Source organism: Helianthus annuus, chromosome 15 (assembly GCF_002127325.2).
Source record: "Helianthus annuus cultivar XRQ/B chromosome 15, HanXRQr2.0-SUNRISE, whole genome shotgun sequence".
NCBI lineage: Eukaryota > Viridiplantae > Streptophyta > Magnoliopsida > Asterales > Asteraceae > Helianthus > Helianthus annuus.
Window position 1 is genome coordinate 2,566,167 of NC_035447.2, and position 19,550 is coordinate 2,585,716.

The 19,550-nt window shown below is 35.5% G+C and overlaps 2 protein-coding genes across 2 annotated transcripts in view; both read right to left on the reverse strand.

Moving 5' to 3' along the window:
* Positions 1–1,437: 1,437 nt before the first annotated feature.
* Positions 1,438–6,948, reverse strand: LOC110909958 (E3 ubiquitin-protein ligase hel2). The gene is made up of 7 exons (XM_022154679.2): positions 6,570–6,948; positions 5,267–5,569; positions 4,766–4,974; positions 4,619–4,667; positions 4,019–4,108; positions 3,762–3,824; positions 1,438–3,146 (listed from the first exon to the last, which is right to left on the reverse strand). Exons 1-7 carry the CDS (start codon positions 6,735–6,737, stop codon positions 1,704–1,706), a joined length of 2,325 nt encoding a protein of 774 aa, XP_022010371.1. The 5' UTR covers positions 6,738–6,948; the 3' UTR covers positions 1,438–1,703.
* A 1,949-nt stretch (positions 6,949–8,897) lies between these two features.
* LOC110909952 (putative F-box protein At1g47730) overlaps positions 8,898–19,550 on the reverse strand; it is a 28,255-nt gene continuing 17,602 nt past the window's right edge. The window contains exons 2-3 of the mRNA XM_035984077.1: positions 11,595–12,655; positions 8,898–9,232 (exon numbers count right to left, since the gene is read on the reverse strand). Coding sequence (XP_035839970.1) covers positions 9,191–9,232; positions 11,595–12,655 — 1,103 coding nt within the window. The 3' untranslated portion in view covers positions 8,898–9,190. The remainder of the gene's footprint in view (positions 9,233–11,594; positions 12,656–19,550) is intronic.

A 19,550-nucleotide genomic window follows, 5' to 3' on the forward strand; every position in this document is an offset into this window, starting at 1 on the left:
GTGACTGCTTATGTGGCAAATAAGTCAAAGTTTTGATTACATGTAGTGAATATGTGGCAGGTGGACTGCTTATCTCGCACTCCACGTCGGCAAAAACTAATTGGACTAACTTTCAGTTATTATGTGATCACTTAAGGGAAATATATTCAAAGTCGAGACTGCCGGTATGCATTTCCTGAGTTGAGAATAATCCCAACCAATATGTGAAAATTGAAATTATTAAAATTCAATTTTCTTAATCTGTTACTTGGTTACACTCATCTTTTTCCTATTGAAGATTTACTACTTTTTATGTTTGGTGTGCAAGTGACAATTGCATTCATTTTCTCAATGTTTGACTACATGCATAAATGAAGTTAGAATAGTTTTCTAGAATGGGACCCAAGTTTACAGGGCATGGGTGAGACTTTGTAGGTTCTTTTTGACCATATTGTTTAAGGATTTCTTCACCATTTCTTTGTATATTTGCTAAGATAAGAAAATCAGAAGAATTTGTATATTTGCTAAGATAAGAAAATCAGAAGAAAAATAACATATAAATGAAGAAGCTAACACATCTACGAAGATTATCTAATACATAATAACTATTTTAAGAAGAAATATACATATATAACTATTTTAAGAAGAAATAAATTATTATTTTAAGAAGAGTATAGATATAAAATGACCACTTTCATATTTAACTTGAAATTTACTAATACTTTTAATATATTGAATATGTATAATAACTTTTTCAATAATACACACGGTAATAATTAGATTATTTATAATTAGTGTATAACAAATATTTTAATTTTCACAAAACTGTCATTTAGATTATAGTTTCAAAACTCTGGTATATTATATAGTTTTTGAATAAACTAGAAATCAAAATATTTTAAGAACAAGTTACAATAAACATCAAAATGCCAACACTTTGTCATACTAAGACTTTATTTTTTGCAGTTTTCTCTTTCAGTAACATAACAAACCGAACTTCCTTCTTTAGTTTTCTATTTTTCTATCTGGTTACCATATCAAGTGCCGGTATCATACCAATACCATAACCAACCAAACATAACAAATCTAATAGTTTTTCCCTCTTCTCATAGACCCAGTCACTTTTTCTCTCGTAAGGCCACTCGGGGCGCTACATGGTGGCACGGTGACCATGCGTTGTTTACCATGGAACACCGCTGCCACCCTTGTCCATCACGCGTGAACCTCATCACTCATTATGCTTTATTAATTTATACTCATGTTTTTTAGTAGCGATGCGCACCCCCACTAAAATCCATCACTAGTGATGGAATCAAGTTCAATGACGTGGCGAAATATGATTGGGTGTGATGGGTGATGGAAAGTGGAGCACCCCACCCACCCCTAAAGAGGGGCATAACTAGTAAGGGAAGGGAGATACATTTAGACTCGCCCTTGTTATATCATGCGACGGTTAACTGTATAATTTTCTGCAATACATTTTGATATAGTACTAAAACTTTTATTAAGCATACACCAAAAATAACTTTATAGTCCACCCTATGCAATTCCCCTTTTCATAACAGAAAAACAAAAATTGAAATTAAAAACCAACTTGGTCTATCAACAGTTGTTTGCTGTTGTCCTATGAACACAACATAGTTTTATATGCTCAAAACCCCATTAATCAAACACTAGTTTCAATTCACACTTCCCTCATGCCAAAATATTAGGTATCAATCACTCTACGGTCTTTTTGGGTCTTTCCCAATTAGCCTATGACCGCCACCGTTACGCCACACGCCACGAACCGGTACCCCATCGTTACTCTCGTTGTTGCTGTTCCCGTCTGAACCACCCTCTGCCTCTGTGGCATCAGACCCGCCGTTAAGATCAAGTGAAGCCAACGACCCGTTACCTAACCGAGCTCTAAGAAACTTCGACGTTTTCTTCTTCTGTTTACTTTTTCCTTCTCCATCGCCACCGCCGCTATCATTCTTTGGCGGCTTTATAACAAGTACACCGCCAGGAGATGTCCGATCATCAATATCCACTTTTGATTTCCCTTTACCAGCCACCCGATACCCGTCTTTCGACAGTGTCTCCACTTCCTCATCTTGCACACGGTAGTTCGATTGTAGTTCCCGAACCGAACTTAAAATGCTATCCGCTAACTTATTCGTCGAATTGTTGTTGCTATTAACAACTGACTTCCCTTTGTTTTTCCGATCATTTCCTTTCGAGCCGCCACTCATGGCCCGATTTGCATTGTAGACCGCAATTAGTTCCCGTTCTTTATGAGGATCGGGTAAAAGCCGGGCCAAATCAAGAACAAGATGTGATAATCCAAATTGATCAACGTAAACCAAATAAGTCTCCGCATCAATAGCCCCTTGCCGATATTGCGCTGACACTTCTTTAAAACTAGAATACTTTTCGTGATCATCACCCAAACCCGCGCGTATTTTTTCTACCATGGACTTGTTTGCAGCATATACTTCCTCTACGCTTTTTGTAGGCGGCCCGTTTTCAGGAACGTTACGCGTATGCAATGTGGAAACTGGAGGGAAGTCGGATACCGAACCCGTATCGATTAGATTCGGAGCTGACGTAGAATGGGTTATTCTGGTAGATGGTGGGGCCAAAACCGGGTTGTAAGTTGACTTCCATTGACCAGATACAGGCATTGATGCTGTGTTTGCAGTGTTTACGGTTCTAGAAGCTGAACTTGATGAGGGTGCAGGCCAAGCATGACCAGTGTTGACAACGTTGACTTTTCCTTGATTTTGTCGGCGGAGCTTTTCCGCCATAGTGTTCTTTGGTGGCCCGTTGGGAACTTGGGAGCTGGCGGCAGGGGCGGTGGAGAGTGGCGGGAAAGCGGATTCCTGAAGTGGAGTGTTTCTAGGTCTGTGTGAAACAGCCATAAGATACCTTGAAGGTGGATCGGAATCTGTAGCTAGTGATTCGAATGGTTGAATTAACGGGTCATCATCATTTGAATTGTTAGCACGTTCGGTTCCAGTTGAGGATGAAGGTTCTGGAACTCTGGAATTTGAACTGGATGTTTGGAGGCTGGCTTCGATTGCTCGAGATAATTCGGATTCGGAGATATCACGTTGAAATGTGTTTCGTCTTCCGTGACGATTATCTTGTTCGTTGTGCCGTCGATATGTGAAGCTAGTTGGTAACTAAATACCCAAAATTAGAAAAAGAATAACGTATACAAAGGCCACACAAAGTTTCATTTATACCAATTTCAGCCAAAAAAATGCCTTTAATATAAAAAAGAACAAAAATACATGAAACTGTGGCTGAAATTCAAGAGAGTAAATTATGTTTTTGGCCCATGTGGTTATATCACTTTTACTATATTAGCCCAAAATAAGAATTTTTAACATATCTGCCCCCATGGTCTCTATAACTAACCATTTTGGCTCCTAAATCTAACCATTTTGGCCCACATGGTTTCTATAACTAACCATTTTGGCCCCCATGATCTCTAGACTTAGGGGCCAAAATGGTTAGTTATAGAGACCATGGGGACAGATATGTTAAAAATTCTTATTTTGGGCTAATATAGTAAAAGTGATATAACAACAGGGGCCAAAAACGTAATTTACTCAATTAAAAAAATACGTAACATATAGATTTTTTCTATAGAAGTCTTTAACATTAAGAATAAAAAAGTGTTTGTGGGTCAACCCAATCCAAATAGTTTGACCCATACTAATTGTGACTTGTTTTAATTGAACTCGTGTTGATCTGTTACCCGACCCATGTGAGAATATAACAAAAAGTCATACCTGAAGAGCTGCATTGCGCTTTGATCTTGACATACGACCCCCGTGCTCTTGAGCATTGTGCCTCTGAAATTTAAAGACAAAAAACATGGGTTACATTTTTAAAACATAAAAACCCAATATCGCCCCATTTTTGTTAGTATAATGAGTAATTAATTAACATGTCTCCAATTGGACAAGATGATTACATCTTCAGTTATTCTGTTTTATTCTATATACAGACAAATATTTTTTTCAGTTATTTTTCTACATAGGTTTACCTTCATTTCAGCTTCTGACGGAAAAACAATGAACTTCTTAATTAGGCAAGCCTCGTCTTCACACAAAAAATGTTCTTGTCGGAAATGAATCTGCAAAATGGTAACTTGAATGATTATTTGGAGAAAATAAGGAAAAAAGGAAATCAACCATGACATAACAGGATCTTTGGTTTGTAACTAGAAATCACTACGAGTATGAGTTTTATAATATGGTGGATCGTAGTTATTAATAGCGAATAGCGGAAGATAGCGACAAGCTACCTATACGCTATGCAGCGATAGCGATGATATAGCGGACATAATTTTATGATTAGCGACACAATAGAAGAAAATTTTAGAAATATTTTATAAGTATATTATATCCAAATAAGCTGTTTTATATGTATGCTTAACAAAAACCCTAAAATCCTGCTATTTTATACCTATAAATTCCCGCTATTTATATTAAAGCAGAAAAAAAACAAAAAAAAAAAATCTAAAATCCCACTGTTTGCCCGCTATGGAGACGCCAAAATCAAATAGTGACACATGAGTGCAACGCTATTCACTATAGCGCTCGTTATGACTGACAGACGTTACAATTTAAAAGTAACAACTTGCCTCCAAGTCATCATAATTCTTGTAATACTCGTATTTACCAGGATTTTGTCTGCACGGTTCAAAAAGTGGTAATTTTAAATACTTGTATTAGACTATTAGTTTGCACATAGAAGGATGTCTTTAAAGGGGAACACAATGCTATGTTACCTTTGGCATATGTGACATTTGAAATGTTCAGTATTCATATGTGTGTAAAGTTCGTTATCCCCGTAAAACGGTGACCTGCAGAATTCACATAAAGGATGCCCTTGGAAACCACCCCTTTCACTTTCGGTTCCGTCAACTTCAGAGTCACCTGTGTTTATATGCTGCTTTAATTGTGCTTTTGAATAAAGCTTTTGTTCACATATAAATACCTGATTTGTAAGGCAGACAATGAAATCATGTCAGAAAACTATGATTATAACGGATAAAGTAACTTTACAAAATAAGGAATCAAGAAATATGTTAATATCAGCAAGAATTACAATAATGTTCGTATTTATATATACCTTCCTTCACAAGAGATTCAAGTTAATATCAGCAACAATTACGAGAGTGTATATATAATAAGATAACTTGAGGATATTTATAATACTTTCAACAATGTGTTATAACTTATTTTCAAATATAAAGCAGATAAAAACAAAATAAAGATTTAAAATCAACCTTTCTTCCTTCTAGGCACAAGCTGCACATGAACAAACTATGCTGGTGAAACAAATGACCCTTGAGCTGAAAAATGTCACGAAACCTAGCTTTCCTCTTAGACTTATTACTCGAATTATCCTCCATCTTATCACAAACGCTACACGAAAGCCTACACATGGCTTTTATCATTTTGTATTGCTCGAAATCATCAAAGTAAGACTGTGTGTCTTCATGATACCAATACGACCCAGATCGACCTTCTTTGTTTTCCAAAGGAAACACCGAGAAATCACTGATTGTCTTGGTGTAGTCCCCTAAAGCCTACAAAAACAGCTCAACGTATAAGAAAATCACTAAATCAACAGTTGCCCTAAAACCACAGACTAACAGATTCATGTGTAGTTAAAACTTAAAACAACCATCGAAACTGACATCAACATAATTTGAATTACTAGTTGCATACTCATTAAAAACCACCAATTAACAGATTCATGCGTAGTTAGAAGTTAAAACATCAATCAAAACTACCATCAACTTAATTCGTATTACTCATTACATACTCATTAAAAGACACTTATTAACAGATTCATGTGTAGTTAGTAACAGACAACAACTTAATTCGAATTACTCATTGCATACTAAATAAAATCCACCAATTAACAGATTCATATCTAGTTAGAACTTAAAACGTCAATCGATAACTGACAACAACTTAACTCAAATTACTCAGTGCATACTCATTGCAATCCACTAATTAACAAATCCATGACTACTTATAACAATACAACTTAGAACATCAATCAATAACTGACATCAATGATCACTCAACTAAATTCAATTTACGCATTGCATACTCATTAAAGCCTGCAAAAACAGCTCAACTATATAAGACAATCACTCAATCAACAGCTGCCCTAACTAATCAACAACTCAACTATGCGGTAAATACTAAAACTTAGCTAAAACCAAAACCGAAAAGTCTCTAACCGGTACGTACCGCACTATTCAATACCAAAATTGACCTAAATTCACCGTACATCATATATTCAGCCGATACAGCTACCGTAGTATTCGGTACGAAATTTCTCATCCCTAATTCAACTAACATCAGCTTAATTTAACCTATTCATTGCAAACTCATCAAAATCCACCGATTAACAGATTCATATCTAGTTAAAACCTAAAATATCAATCAACAACAGCTTAGAAACAAAACCTTAATTTAACCTATTCATTGCAAACTCATCAAAATCCACCGATTAACAGATTCATATCTAGTTAAAACCTAAAATATCAATCAACAACAGCATAGAAACAAAACCTTAGTGACGAAGATGATCGATGACTCCGATTTGCAGATGCAGCAACGGCGATCACCGCAAATGAATCGCAAACGAGCAACGCATGTTGAACAAACATCTTTGTGTCCACAACTACCGTACGCAACCCATTCGAGGCTATCGGCACACACAGCACACGTATCGTCCATGTTATTTGAGTGTGTGAATCGCTGTGTGAGATTGATTGATCGGATCGAGGAAGATGAGCAACGTAATTTGACGATTTGCGGCAGCTAGGGTTCGTGAAGGGGGAGAACAATTTGGGGATTTTGATAACTTATAAGCGTGGAGGGCAAGATGGAGAAAGATAAATGTTAAATAAAATATTGAGCAAGTAAAGTTAGATTTTTATTTGTGCTTCTTTTGTTTCGAAAAATTATATAATCTCAATTGTTTTATCCAATCTTTTAAATACCGTTATGAACCGGCTGGTTATACCGGTTAAACCGGTTAAATTGGATATTGAATACGGGTCTGGTACGATAAAATTTGAATACGATGTGTCTTATGTGTCGGCGGTAAATCCACTTCTATCGGTTCATATCGTTGAACCAATTTGCATTATCTTAAAACTTGATTTTAATAATTTTAATAAAATACGATATTAATATAATATTGATCTTCCATATCTCTGGTAATTAACAGTGCCTTCTATTTCAATATTTGATCGCTGTTGAAACTACTACTCACCTCGTCCAATCCAGCATTGTTTATAAGTAATAATAATGCTTATTATTTTACAAGAAAATATTTGTTTTTTAGATTAAATTATGATCAGTTACATAAATTCTAATTAAGATTAGCTTATTTTTATAGAGGAATATGTATTTTATAGAATTAAGGGGTTAACCAAGTAACTCGATTGAACCACCCGGTTCAACCAGTTAAACCATTTTAAAACCTAACTCGGTATGATTTAAGAACCAGTTTTTAAAACATTGGTTTTATCACATGTTTAATTAATTGATTAATTTGTTTTATTTTTTAGTACCTATATAGACCTTTTATACTGCATGAGATACCATAAAAATATCGACTCGAGTCGGTTCTAGTTTGTGAGGTGATCAATGGCGAAGCTTGAGATTTCTGATCGAGTGGTCGAAAACGTATATACTAAAAATTTCTATAAAACCAGGGGGTCAAAAACGTATATATCCAAACATTTCTATACGAAAACTACATACTCTATGGCTAATGTTTAATTTATTTTTAAATAAAAAAAAATAATGCACCAATTTTGAACCTGGAATAATGAAGAATCAACAATAGAATGAAGGTCGGGGGAGTAAACAAGCCTAGAGGCTCAAGAGCTACTCGTTATCGGCTTGGTTAAAAGCTCTAACGAGGCGAGCTTTAACGAGCTTGAGCCCGAACTCGAATCTGACTCGTTTAGTTATCGAGCCCGAGGTCGAGCTCAAGCCTGAAATACAAAGCTCGTTTAGGCTCGCGAGCCTAAACAAGCCCAAACAAAAATTTATTTTTTTTATATATAATATAATACTAATGATGATAACATTGGCGAGTTGAACTCGAGCTGAGGTTTGGCTTGTTGAACCGATACTGAAGCGAGCTCGAGCCGGACTTTTAACTCGTTTCAGGTTGTTCACAAAATAGCTCAAGCCGAGTCGAACTGAGCTCGAGCTTTGGGTTTTACTCGCGAGCCGAACTCGAGCTCAAATAAGTAGGCTCGAACCGAGTCGAGCTCAATCTCGAGCTTCATAAAAACATGACGAGCCGAGCTCGAGCCTAGTCGAACTCAGGCTTGGCCCGACTCGTTTACACCTAGAGTCGTTGCATGCATTCGAACTAATTTGAAGAACTAACGGAGAATTTTGAACGGATCAAAAATGACCAGAATGAAGAAACTTTTATGTTCCCGAGTCATTTAACAGGGGGAGGTGAGTGGAGGGGAAAGAAAATTCTCTCCTAATCTCTTCAATTTGGGAGGATGAATATATGGTTATATTTGGTCATATTTTCTTCCCTTTCCCCCCCCCCCCCCCCCCCCCCCGCGCCCGTTAAATGAAACTCGGGAACATGGTTTTTCATATTTTCATCTATTTTCCCTCCCCTCCCCCTGTTAAATGAGTCTCGGGAACAGAGTGTCGGGGCTTTTGGAATTGTGTTCCTTTTTTTTTTGGTGTAAATTACAAGGATGGTCTTTATTTTTCACTTTTGTTAATGTTATTGAAAAATTAAGCATACAGACTTAATTGTATGCTTATTCGTAACACAATGATGTATCATGTATACATCTTTGTGGCTTTACAAATAACTAGGGCTATAAACGAAACGTAAACAAACACAAATGAACGTGAACCAATACAATCGAGCATAAACAAACATATATTAATTTGAGAACAAAAACAACATTTCCGATTCCAAACATTAGACATAATTACACAAAGTTAAAAAACAAAGTATGTGACACAACTATCCAAAAAAAAAAAACATGACATAATAATCGTATATATAATTATCTCATAATGAAGCCTGGAAGTTGTAAGTTCCCCAAATGACCAAGTTTAAAGTTGTTGCTATCAACACCAGTTCACCAACCTTAATATTTGGACCATATACCCTTTCTGAATTGGCCCATCATTTATAACAGGTTCTGTAAATGTGGAATGTTTAAAGACTTCATCTGCATAATTGTTTACACCAAAACCATTATTCATGTGTAGTTTCTTATCAGTGAATCAAGCATCAATAACTAACTATTCCAACTTCACAGGTGATGACCAAAAAGAAAGGTTCAAATGCAAGAAACATTCCAAATTGATGGTATAAGAAATTAACATCAGGCTTTTATATCAATGTTGTAGAAGGCGCTAGGCGCTAGTTGGGCGGTGAGGTACCGCCTAGGGATTAATCGGATTGGACTTTTTAAGTATAATTTTACAAATTTTTATACATATATAGATAACTTTATACTTTTTATTTAAAAGTTTAGGAACCATATGTAACTAGTGAAAGATATAGGGGGTTAAATGTTAAAATAGGTTTATAACTAAAATTTGGGCTTTAAACCATGAGCCAGGTTTCAAAAATTGGGTTTTTTGGGTCAAAAAACATGTTTTTTGGGTCAAAAAACATGGGCCCGATTAGTCCGATTTTGACCGATTTTGACCGACTTTTACCGACTTTGACCGATTTTGACCATAACCGATTTTTTTGACCGACTAGCTTAAATTTAGGCAGTAACCCACCGACTAGCGCCTAGGCGCCGATTAATCGGCCGCCTAGGCCGATTTCTGCAACATTGTTTTATATGTTTACATACAAAAAATAGATGACCTGAAATATTACTATTGTTATAAAATAGTTAACAACTAAAGCATCAGGTGACAAGTGTTTAATTAAATACAAACACTGAATCGGTATTGAACTATAATGAGACATAAATGAAAAATCAGACTTGTGCGTGTAATACCTAGTATGAACTACAGACAACAATTTGAGAAAAAGTTACTTAAAAATCAAACCTCATAACCACATTTGCACACATATATAAGATTAGTTGTAGTTCGGTGTACCTATTGATGGGCGACAGCTAAAGTATCATTTCCACCCTTTATATTTTATTAACAGTATGCCCCGCTTGCGGTGTGCACATATAATGTATATTTGTGTGGGCGTTCGCCCGGTGGGGGGGTTGATAGCTGAAAGACACGGGGGTACATGCACCAATCAGTCTCTGTCCCGATTGTTTGAGTGTTATGTGTCTTAGGTCCAAGGCTTGATACAAAACTACAATCGAGCCGGGGGTCTCACTGGAAGCAGCCTCTCTATTCCTACGGGGTAGAGGCATGGTTTTAAAAAACGGATGAGGCGTGCGCCTCGAGGCGCGCCTCAAGGCGAAACGGCCAAAAAACGATTCTGAGGCGCGCTTCACGGGGTTTATACTGTATGTGCGCCTCAGAGGGGCTGAGGCTGCGCCTCAGGGGTTTTTGATGTTTTTGAGATTTTGTGTCAATTTCAAGCAATTTATGTCTTTTTTATGTGTGTTTTTGATTATTTTCATGAATTTGATGATGAATTTAGTTAGTATTACTATTTTTATAATATATATAATATTTATATTTATTTTTTAACTCCGCCTCGGGCTTACGCCTCGAGGCTTACGCCTCGTGAGGCGAAGGGAAAACGCCTCGAAACTCGTTTCCGTTTTTTTAAACCTTGGGTAGAGGTAAGGTTGTCTACATCTACCCTCCTCAGACCCTACCTTAGTTTTGCTATTGGTGGGATTTACTGAGTATGATGATGATGATGATATTTTATTAATAGTCCCAATGCTTGAATGACAAGCATGAGTTTTATTCTTGTTGTACACAAAATGCATACAGTTGAGTCCATAGTTATTAAAAGCCATCGCCTCTAGCGCCTAGGCCCATTTTTCAGGCGAGGCGAGGTAGTTGCGCTTTAAGTCGAGGAAATTGTGCTTTAATTCTCCAGGTGATGGTTCAGGCGCACATTCCGGCGAGATTCCTAGATTCCGGATAGTTTCCGGCCAAATTCTCTAAATTCCGACAAGATTCTAGCTAGGTTTCTACTTTTATCTAAGGAAAACTACTTTTTTACACTAAACACTAATGTTTTTAGAACTTTTGGTTCTAAATATTTGATATATAGTTTTATATATTAGAATTTGTTTATTTTATTTGAAGAATAATATTCTTTTTCTAATACATAATATATTTTTAACTTGTTTTTCATTATCCGCTTAATTTTTCTCAGGCCCTCGCTTTTTTTGCGCTTTGCGCCTAGGCCCCAGGCGAGGCCTATGCGCCTTGAGTGCACTTAGCGCCTTTAATAACTATGGTTGAGTCAAAATTTGTAATAAAACTAGAATAACAAAAATTCAGTTTTTGAAACATGGGGTGTTTAAAGGACAGACCAAATGCGCACTGATGTATGTTATGAAAACAAATCATCTTGAAATTTAAAGATCATCTAGTATTGCGGAAATAAAGTACGAGAAGTGTTTTCAAGCTATTGTTTTATACCTTTCTTGTATCCTTCAAAAGCCTTTTGTTTTTAGTGCTCCTCTTGAAACTTTCAATGTAGCGTTTACCTTTGTCAAAAACCGTAGATGATGGTTGATCAAGCAGAAGTAGCGTTTCCATACAGGAATGCACATAAATTTTATCTACATCATTAGTCCAAAGCGACATCCCCAAATTACGTGTTTGCCTTACGTTAGGTTCGTAAACAACAAGGGATAGTCCGTCCCATTCATCGTCAACTTCCATTACAAGTTCACCACTGTTCCTAAATTCATGTACGCAAAATATTGTTGCATCTGATGCGTGAATAGTGTATAATTTTGTAAATGATTTTGGTACACCGTCCACCATCATCCAAACATTGTAAACTGGATCATCGACCTCGCCACTGCATTCAACCAAAACAAGAGACTCCCTTAGATTATATATGTACAAATCCCACATAGGCCCGTGGTATACAAAACTATCCGGGAGGTTTACTTCTCCAAATTCTTCACTTGTCATATCAAATGAAATAATCATATTATAAGCTCGAGTTTCATCTACAGTACTCCTATCAGTAGCAAGCCAATAAAAAACCCCATCTACACAAACCCCACCTGCTTCAATTCTACTGCTAAAAACAATCGAGTTACGAGGGAGATTGCTATTCAGACTTCTCCACTCCCCGGTACTTAGCGTAAAAACCTCAACTTGCCAAGGGATGCTAGTTACAATTTCCAGATCCGCAAACCTTTTAATAGATCTAATCTTGACAACCTTCGGCTCACTCGTCTCGCGACAAACCCCAAACCCGAGCTTGGTGTTAAACATCTTAGCATCTACCACATTAGGCACAACAACAGCAACAGCTTTTCTAATCGAAGGATTCCAAATAACAAGTTTTCCGTCGTTATACAAACACAACAAGCCATGAGAACTGCCTATTTTCCTATAACTTTCAAGCATCTTAACCAACGGAGGAAGAGTCACAGAGACTCTCTGTTCAGGGAAAGTATTATCATCAACGATTGAAACGTATTTTGCCTCAGAACCATACCGACGGATATACACAAGTAGATGTTGCTGTTGGGAGCTGTAATGAGTGATGAAATTGGAGCTATCGATGAGAGATTTCCATGATTTGGAGACTGATCGGAATCGAATGAGTGATTTTACTGGAAGCCGGTTGATGATTTCCTCTTGAATCTCAAAAGGCACGTTGTCTGACATATTGATTTTGATTACGAGCTTCACGATATCAATTTCTAGGGTTTCTAACAACGAGTGAACGAATGGAAGATTTGGGGATTTCTGCACTGCTGGAAGCAATTAAAGGGGGCACAAAACGGGTTTTTTTTTTTCAAAGAAACCGGGCCGATTTGGTCTTCAAAGTCAACAACTGGTCCGGTTTATCGGGTTTTAACCGGTTTGTCCGGGTATTTTTCAGGTTTTGGTCGGTTTGGGTCCATGTTTTGACTAGGTAGAGTAGGAACCGGTTCTGGTGGTTTCGGTTCATTTCCTTTTTCTTTTGCCGGGTTTGGAACTGGCATGTACCCGCGGTCGGGAAGGGAAGGAATGTCCTAACAAGTTGGCCTAGTGGTTAGTCACTTGGTTTCTCTTTTGAGGTTCCAAATTCAACTCTAACTAGCACCACTTTGAAGGACGTTGGTGGTGACAATGAAGTTTAGAAGTAGGCCTCTTTGAAGGTCGTCAGTTCGAAACCCAACCAAACCGGGTTTTACCGCTATGAGCCTTTGGGTGGGCGGGTTTTCTCCGGAACTGGTGGCTCGGGCATGCATCCAACTCTGACCAGGCTTGGATCACCTAGATCAAGCGTAACAGTTGAAATTATTATTATTTTACAACCTTTTGTGTATTTACTTATTGAGAAAAATGTTCGGATAGTCCCCGTGGTTTGCCCATTTTTACCTTTAGTCCCTAACTTTCTAAAATTACAGCTATAGTCCCCACCTTTTGCAATTTCGTTCCCGTATAGTCCCTGGCGCTGATGAGAGTTAGTTTTTGGTGTTAAATGGATGTGAAATTACTAAAATGTCATTACTACAAAACAAAATAATAAAAACAATAAAACATTTGTAAATTCAATGGGCCCCACCCAATCACACACCTCCAATCTGTGAGACCCACCATCTCCATCTTCAACCTATTTCACCCACATTTGCAGCCTCACCCTTCTGCCACCACACTCCACCATCACCACCACAGATGTCGATAAACACAGATGTCGATAAATGGGTGTAGGCCAGTAGTAAACCCGAATAACCCAAATCGGATAGTATCATAGGGTGGTGTCGTGGTGGCGAGAGGATGATGTTGTGGTGGCGATGGCGGTTCTGGTGGAGTGTGGTGGTGGAAGGGTGAGGCTGCGAAGGTGGGTGAAATAGGTTGAAGATTGAGATGGTGGGTTCCACAAAGAAAGATTAAGGTGTTTGATTGGGTTAGGGGTTGGGTGGGACCCATTGAATTTATAAATGTTTTATTATCTTTATTATTTTGATTTGTAGTAAGGGCATTTTAGTAACTTCACATCCACTTAACACCAAAAACTAACCACCATCCGCGCCAGGGACTATCCAGGAACGAAATTGCAAAAGTTGGGGACTATAGTTGTAATTTTAGAAAGTTAGGGACTAAAGGTAAAAAATAGACAAACCACAAAGACTATCCGTGCACTTTTCTCTTACTTATTAAATCATTTACATAGATCAAGCATAGGCAAGGTCAGGCTTGGATCACCTAGGTTTATTTACACCTCTAAAATGTTTAATTAATTTATTTGAAACATATTGATATATAAAGATAAAAGTAATAACTTAATCAAACAAACAAAAATAAACAAGTTATAAAATGATATTTTTATAAAATAAATAAATTGATATAATAAAAAAGGGTATAAAACTAAAGTGATAAAAAAATAATTATCTAAAAGGGAAAATAAATACATAGACAAGAAAAGAATTTTGAAAGTTACATATTTTGTCCTTTAGTTGTAAGGGTAAGACTATTGTTTTTAAATATATAAAAAAAAAGTTAACATAGGTAAGTGGAAATGATAGAAAACGTGATAACTTTTCGAGTAAAGGATTCTCAAGTGAAATTATTGAAACTAGGTGTAGTACCCGTGCCATACGGGTAGGTTTAGTAATGATCAAATACTAAAAAACAGATCATAATATATCATTTAAATTTTGGTCTTTATTTCTATATCTTTATAAAGTAATGTTGAAGACAGTATGTGTGACCACACGGGTAGTTTTAATAACCATCGAAATAGATTATAATACATCAGTTAACTTGTTTGTATTTAGTTCATGTTTGATATAGAAATTAGCTAACTAACTCAAAATTTCTTGTCTAAACTGAAAGCATGACCTAATTTTATATTGTCTAATAATTAAAGCCTGACCTAATTCAAATAATCAAATGTTATTAAACACTTCAATAAAGCCCCTTATATTTGATCCAATTAAGCTTACTAATGGATTAGATTTTGTAGGCCCGTTAAAACCCTTCTATCAAATATGGATTAGATTTGTTAAAGGCATGTATGAAATGTCCTTAATACCCTTATCCCTTAATATCCCTTAATATTCCTTAATACCCTTATCCCTTAATACCCGTAACATAGGCAGATTTACATCAGATTGTAATATATCATTTAAATTTTTGTCTTTAGTTCTATTTATACTATATTAGACCATGTTTTATAGATAAGTATTATTTTAGTTTAATCTTTTCTAATTAATTTATATATAATCCTTCTACTAAATATTATTTAGTTTAATTCCTTATGGATAATTATTTTTTAGTTTAATCTACTTGTCATCATCACACTTCTCCAAAAATGCAACTTGACTGTTATAAGTTGTATGAAATGACTAACATCATCAGCGATCATTAAAATCATCACACTTCTCCAAAAATCTTCAAATATCTCTCTCAACTCTCAACAGTCAACACAAATCTTCATCATCTTCATCCAGCTTCATCATCTTCATCCATCTTCATCTTGAAAATAGAGGTTTGAATCATCATCTTATCTATATATATTTTTGATATTTGGGATGTTTTTGTAAAAAACAGAAAGTTGATTTGGGTATTTTGTTTCAGTTTTTGATAATGATAATCTGAATGCCACATGATGATGATGATGATAATCAGTTTTTTGTGAATGTTTTTTTGAAAAAACAGAGGGTTGTTTTGGGTATTTAAGTTTCAGTTTTTGGATGTCCGGATGTATTCAGAAATAAAAAAATGTTCTTAAAAATGTAATAAAACGGAGATTGGGAAAACTAAACGAAATAAATCAGTCAAATATAAATTACCCTGCCACTTCCTAATCCTCGCATGCTGAATGACAGCCATCACAGACTCATTCGGAGAGTTTTGAGACAAAAAATCATTATATTTGTGAATCAGTTTTTGATAATCAGTTTTTTATAATCAGTTCTTTGATAATCAGTTTTTGATAATCAGTTCTTTGATAATCTGAATGCCGTATGATGATGATAATCAATTATTTGTGAATGGGTTGATTTGGGTATTTTGGTTTCAGTTTTTCAGGTTTGTTTGTTCTGTTTTTGTCCTGTTTTGGTTCTGTTTTGTTCTGTTTGTTTGTTTTGTTTTTGTTCTGCTTTGTTATGTTTGTTTGTTTTGTTTGTTTTGCTTTGAAAAAACAGAGGGTTGATTTGTTTTGCTTTGTTCAGGTTTGTTTGTGATGTTTTTTGTGAAAATTTTGTATAGAATGGCTGTGGATGTAAAGATACGCAAAACACCAACTACGAAGGCGAGAACACTTGACAGCCTCCTAGAAGATAGTACGGTGCACATAAGGAAGTGATTGATCAAAATGATCAATTGCATATGAATGAATACAACCCCAGTGGTAGATATGTAATTAGCGAACTCTGTAATTTCAAGGAAAATCTAAGAGCTACACTGGCGTTATATTCATTCATATGAATGAATATAACCCAAGTGGCAGATATGTAATTAGCTACACTGGGGTTATATTCATTCATATCTGCTACATTCCGAAGTGCACCGTCAGTAAAGATCCACAATTGCTTGTGGTGGTATGACGTTTTGTCTCTGTATTGTATGTTACAGTCTTTTGTTATCTAGTCTGTAAGTTTCGTCAAGTCTACGAAGTTGGTATGACGTTTTGTCTCTGTATTGTATGTATTAAAACTTTACATTTAATATACAATTTAGGCTTTAATAATTTGTTATAATTTGTTATAAAAATATTAACAATGCCAATACAACTTTCATCAACAACTCTCCTTAAATATCACGTTATGTGAATGATATGAGAGAACCAACTGGATCAACTTTTTCTGTAATAAGCAACTCTTCTGGAAGATGTCCTCCTTTCATCAGTTACAATAGATAAATCAATATTCAATGAATGATTAACAGTTATAAGAAAACTCTATAGATAGTACAGTTTGTAATATTTGTTAATGGGCTGCTCTCAACGTTATGATTTGACGATTCAAGTTGTGTGACCATTGAAGATACAAACAATGATAGATTGGTGAATTATACTTAGTGTTGTTAAATAACTGTTTTGAAAACACTTTTGGCTTAAAACATTGGTTCCAAACATTGTCCTTAAATCAACAGTAGTTTCAAACAGTGTTAACCCAAAAATGTTTCAAAACATATCATTAACAACACTATTTTAACCGAACAGTGACAAACTAAACTACTGCTTCTTCCTTCCATTGTTGCTTGTCAAGCACTGATGTTTGACATTCAGTGGTTTCCTCAAAGTTGATCAGCCATTGAGTAGGCACTACTTTAATCAACAGCAATACTTATATAGCATCAGTAGATTGAACCAACAGTGTTTAATCATTAACAGTCTTCAGGGCTTCATCAGCAGTTTGAAGGACAGCAACTGTTGTATAGAGACAGTGGATAGAGGACATCAGATGTTATAAACACTTTCAAGGGGAAAGCCTGGTGTAAACTACTGCTTATGATGAATGATTAATAGTAATAAGAAAACTCTATACACCATACAGTTACTGAATTTAGGCACAAGTTATCAAATCCACCTGAGAAGGTTTCCACGACAGCGCCAAAAAATATCATTAACAACACTATTTTAACCGAACAGTGGTTTCAAACACTGCTAACCTTAACCACTGATTCTATACAATATAAGTGACAAACCAAACTACTGCTTCTTCCTTCCATTGTTGCATGTCAAGCACTGATGTTTGACACCCAGTGGTTTCTTCAAAGTTGATCAGTCCTTAAGTGGGCAGTACTTTAATCAACAGCAGTACTTAGATAGCATCAGTAGATTGAACCACCAGTGTTTAATCCTTAACAGTCTTCAGGACTTCATCAGCAGTTTGAAGGACATCAACTGTTGTATAGAGACAGTGGATAGAGGACATCAGATGTTATAAACACTTTCAAGGGGAAAGCCTGGTGTAAACTACTGCTTATGATAAATCCACTGTTGTGAACCAGTTTTGGCTTTAATTATCTGTTCCTCTGATAGGGTTCAATCCCAATACTCTTTAGATTATTTTTCAGTACTGTAAAACTTATCAAAGTTTGAATTTTCTTCATTCATTCAATAATAAACCATAGTATTACAAAATTATGATTTTGAAAAATAATAAAAATTAAAAATTAAGCATTACAATTAACACTTCCTAGAATATCTCGTTCTAGATTATTTTTCAGTACTGTAAAACTTATCAAAGTTTGAATTTTCTTCATTCATTCAATAATAAACCATAGTATTACAAAATTATGATTTTGAAAAATAATAAAAATTAAAAATTAAGCATTACAATTAACACTTCCTAGAATATCTCGTTCTCTCGCCTTCTTCCATCCAATTTCATTTTTTGTTTTAATTTGCAGATCAGCTAGCATATCACAGGTCTTCTGATCCTGTTTCAGCAAATTTGTAATAAACTCTTCCGCTTTTTCTTTAAATTCTGTTGGAGTAGAAGAGGCAACTTCATCCAGCAGTGCAATGCTACTCCAGGTTTGCTTATAATATTTGTCACTAACCATACCAACTTTTTTGTTGAGTTCTTCAGCGTTTCTCTGTTCTTGAAGTGACCATGTTGAAAATTCGATTTTAAGATCAGTAGTATCCGACCAGTGGTAGAAGGTTTTCCTTGCCATTTAGGAAGAATGTGAGTGTTTTTGGACGGTTTGCTTTAGGATGAACGTTTTTTTTTTAAATTGAAGTGTTGATGTTTTCAAGTAAACTAATAATGATCCTTTATAGTGTTTAAAATGTTTGATAGGATAACTGAAGAGACGTCTCCTAATTATGATAACCTTTTTTTGAAGGTTTCAATTTTGTTCTTTGGTTTTCTAGATATTTAATTTAGTTGTTTTCTCATGAAAACTCATTTTTCAAAGGTTTTGCATTAAAATGTTTGATAGGGTGACTGAACAGGCATCTGCCACATACACGTTTTTTACTGTTAATTCATTAAATGTACATGGTTTTTAAGTATAAATGTTTATTTAATGATTGCATTTAAATCTGACCTTTGGCCTGTTTACATATATTCTATATAATAGCACTAGTTTAAGAACCCGCGAGGTTCGCGGGTGGACTAAAACACAAATGAATAAGTTTAATTTATTGAAGCAATCGTTTTAATTATATTTGCACTTTTAGGTCCAAGAAAACCTCAACGGATTATATTTGCACTTTTAGGTCCGTAACATCAACATTATGACCACTTTCTAGCGGGACTCACTTTTCCACCTGAAAAAAAAAAGATTTATTAATTTAGAATAAGTTTTATCTCTGATAGAGTAACCGGTCGAATGATTTATTAATTTGACACACTCCTTAAATTTGCTTCAGACATGTGAATCCGAACACATGACCCGTTTAACCCGATTTTTTTATTCATATTTTGAAATTATAAAACTTATCATATTTAGAAACGACCAACA

What these genes read in the sequence shown, in the direction of transcription:
- LOC110909958 (XM_022154679.2), bottom strand. Translation starts at nt 6,737, where the DNA reads ATGGACGATACGTGTGCTGTGTGTGCCGATAGCCTCGAATGGGTTGCG. An exon ending in AAATGTCACATATGCCAAAG is followed by an intron (nt 4,668 to 4,765) that starts GTAACATAGCAT and finishes TGAACCGTGCAG; the next exon opens with ACAAAATCCTGGTAAATACG. An exon ending in CGTCAGAAGCTGAAATGAAG is followed by an intron (nt 3,825 to 4,018) that starts GTAAACCTATGT and finishes TTTAAATTTCAG; the next exon opens with AGGCACAATGCTCAAGAGCA.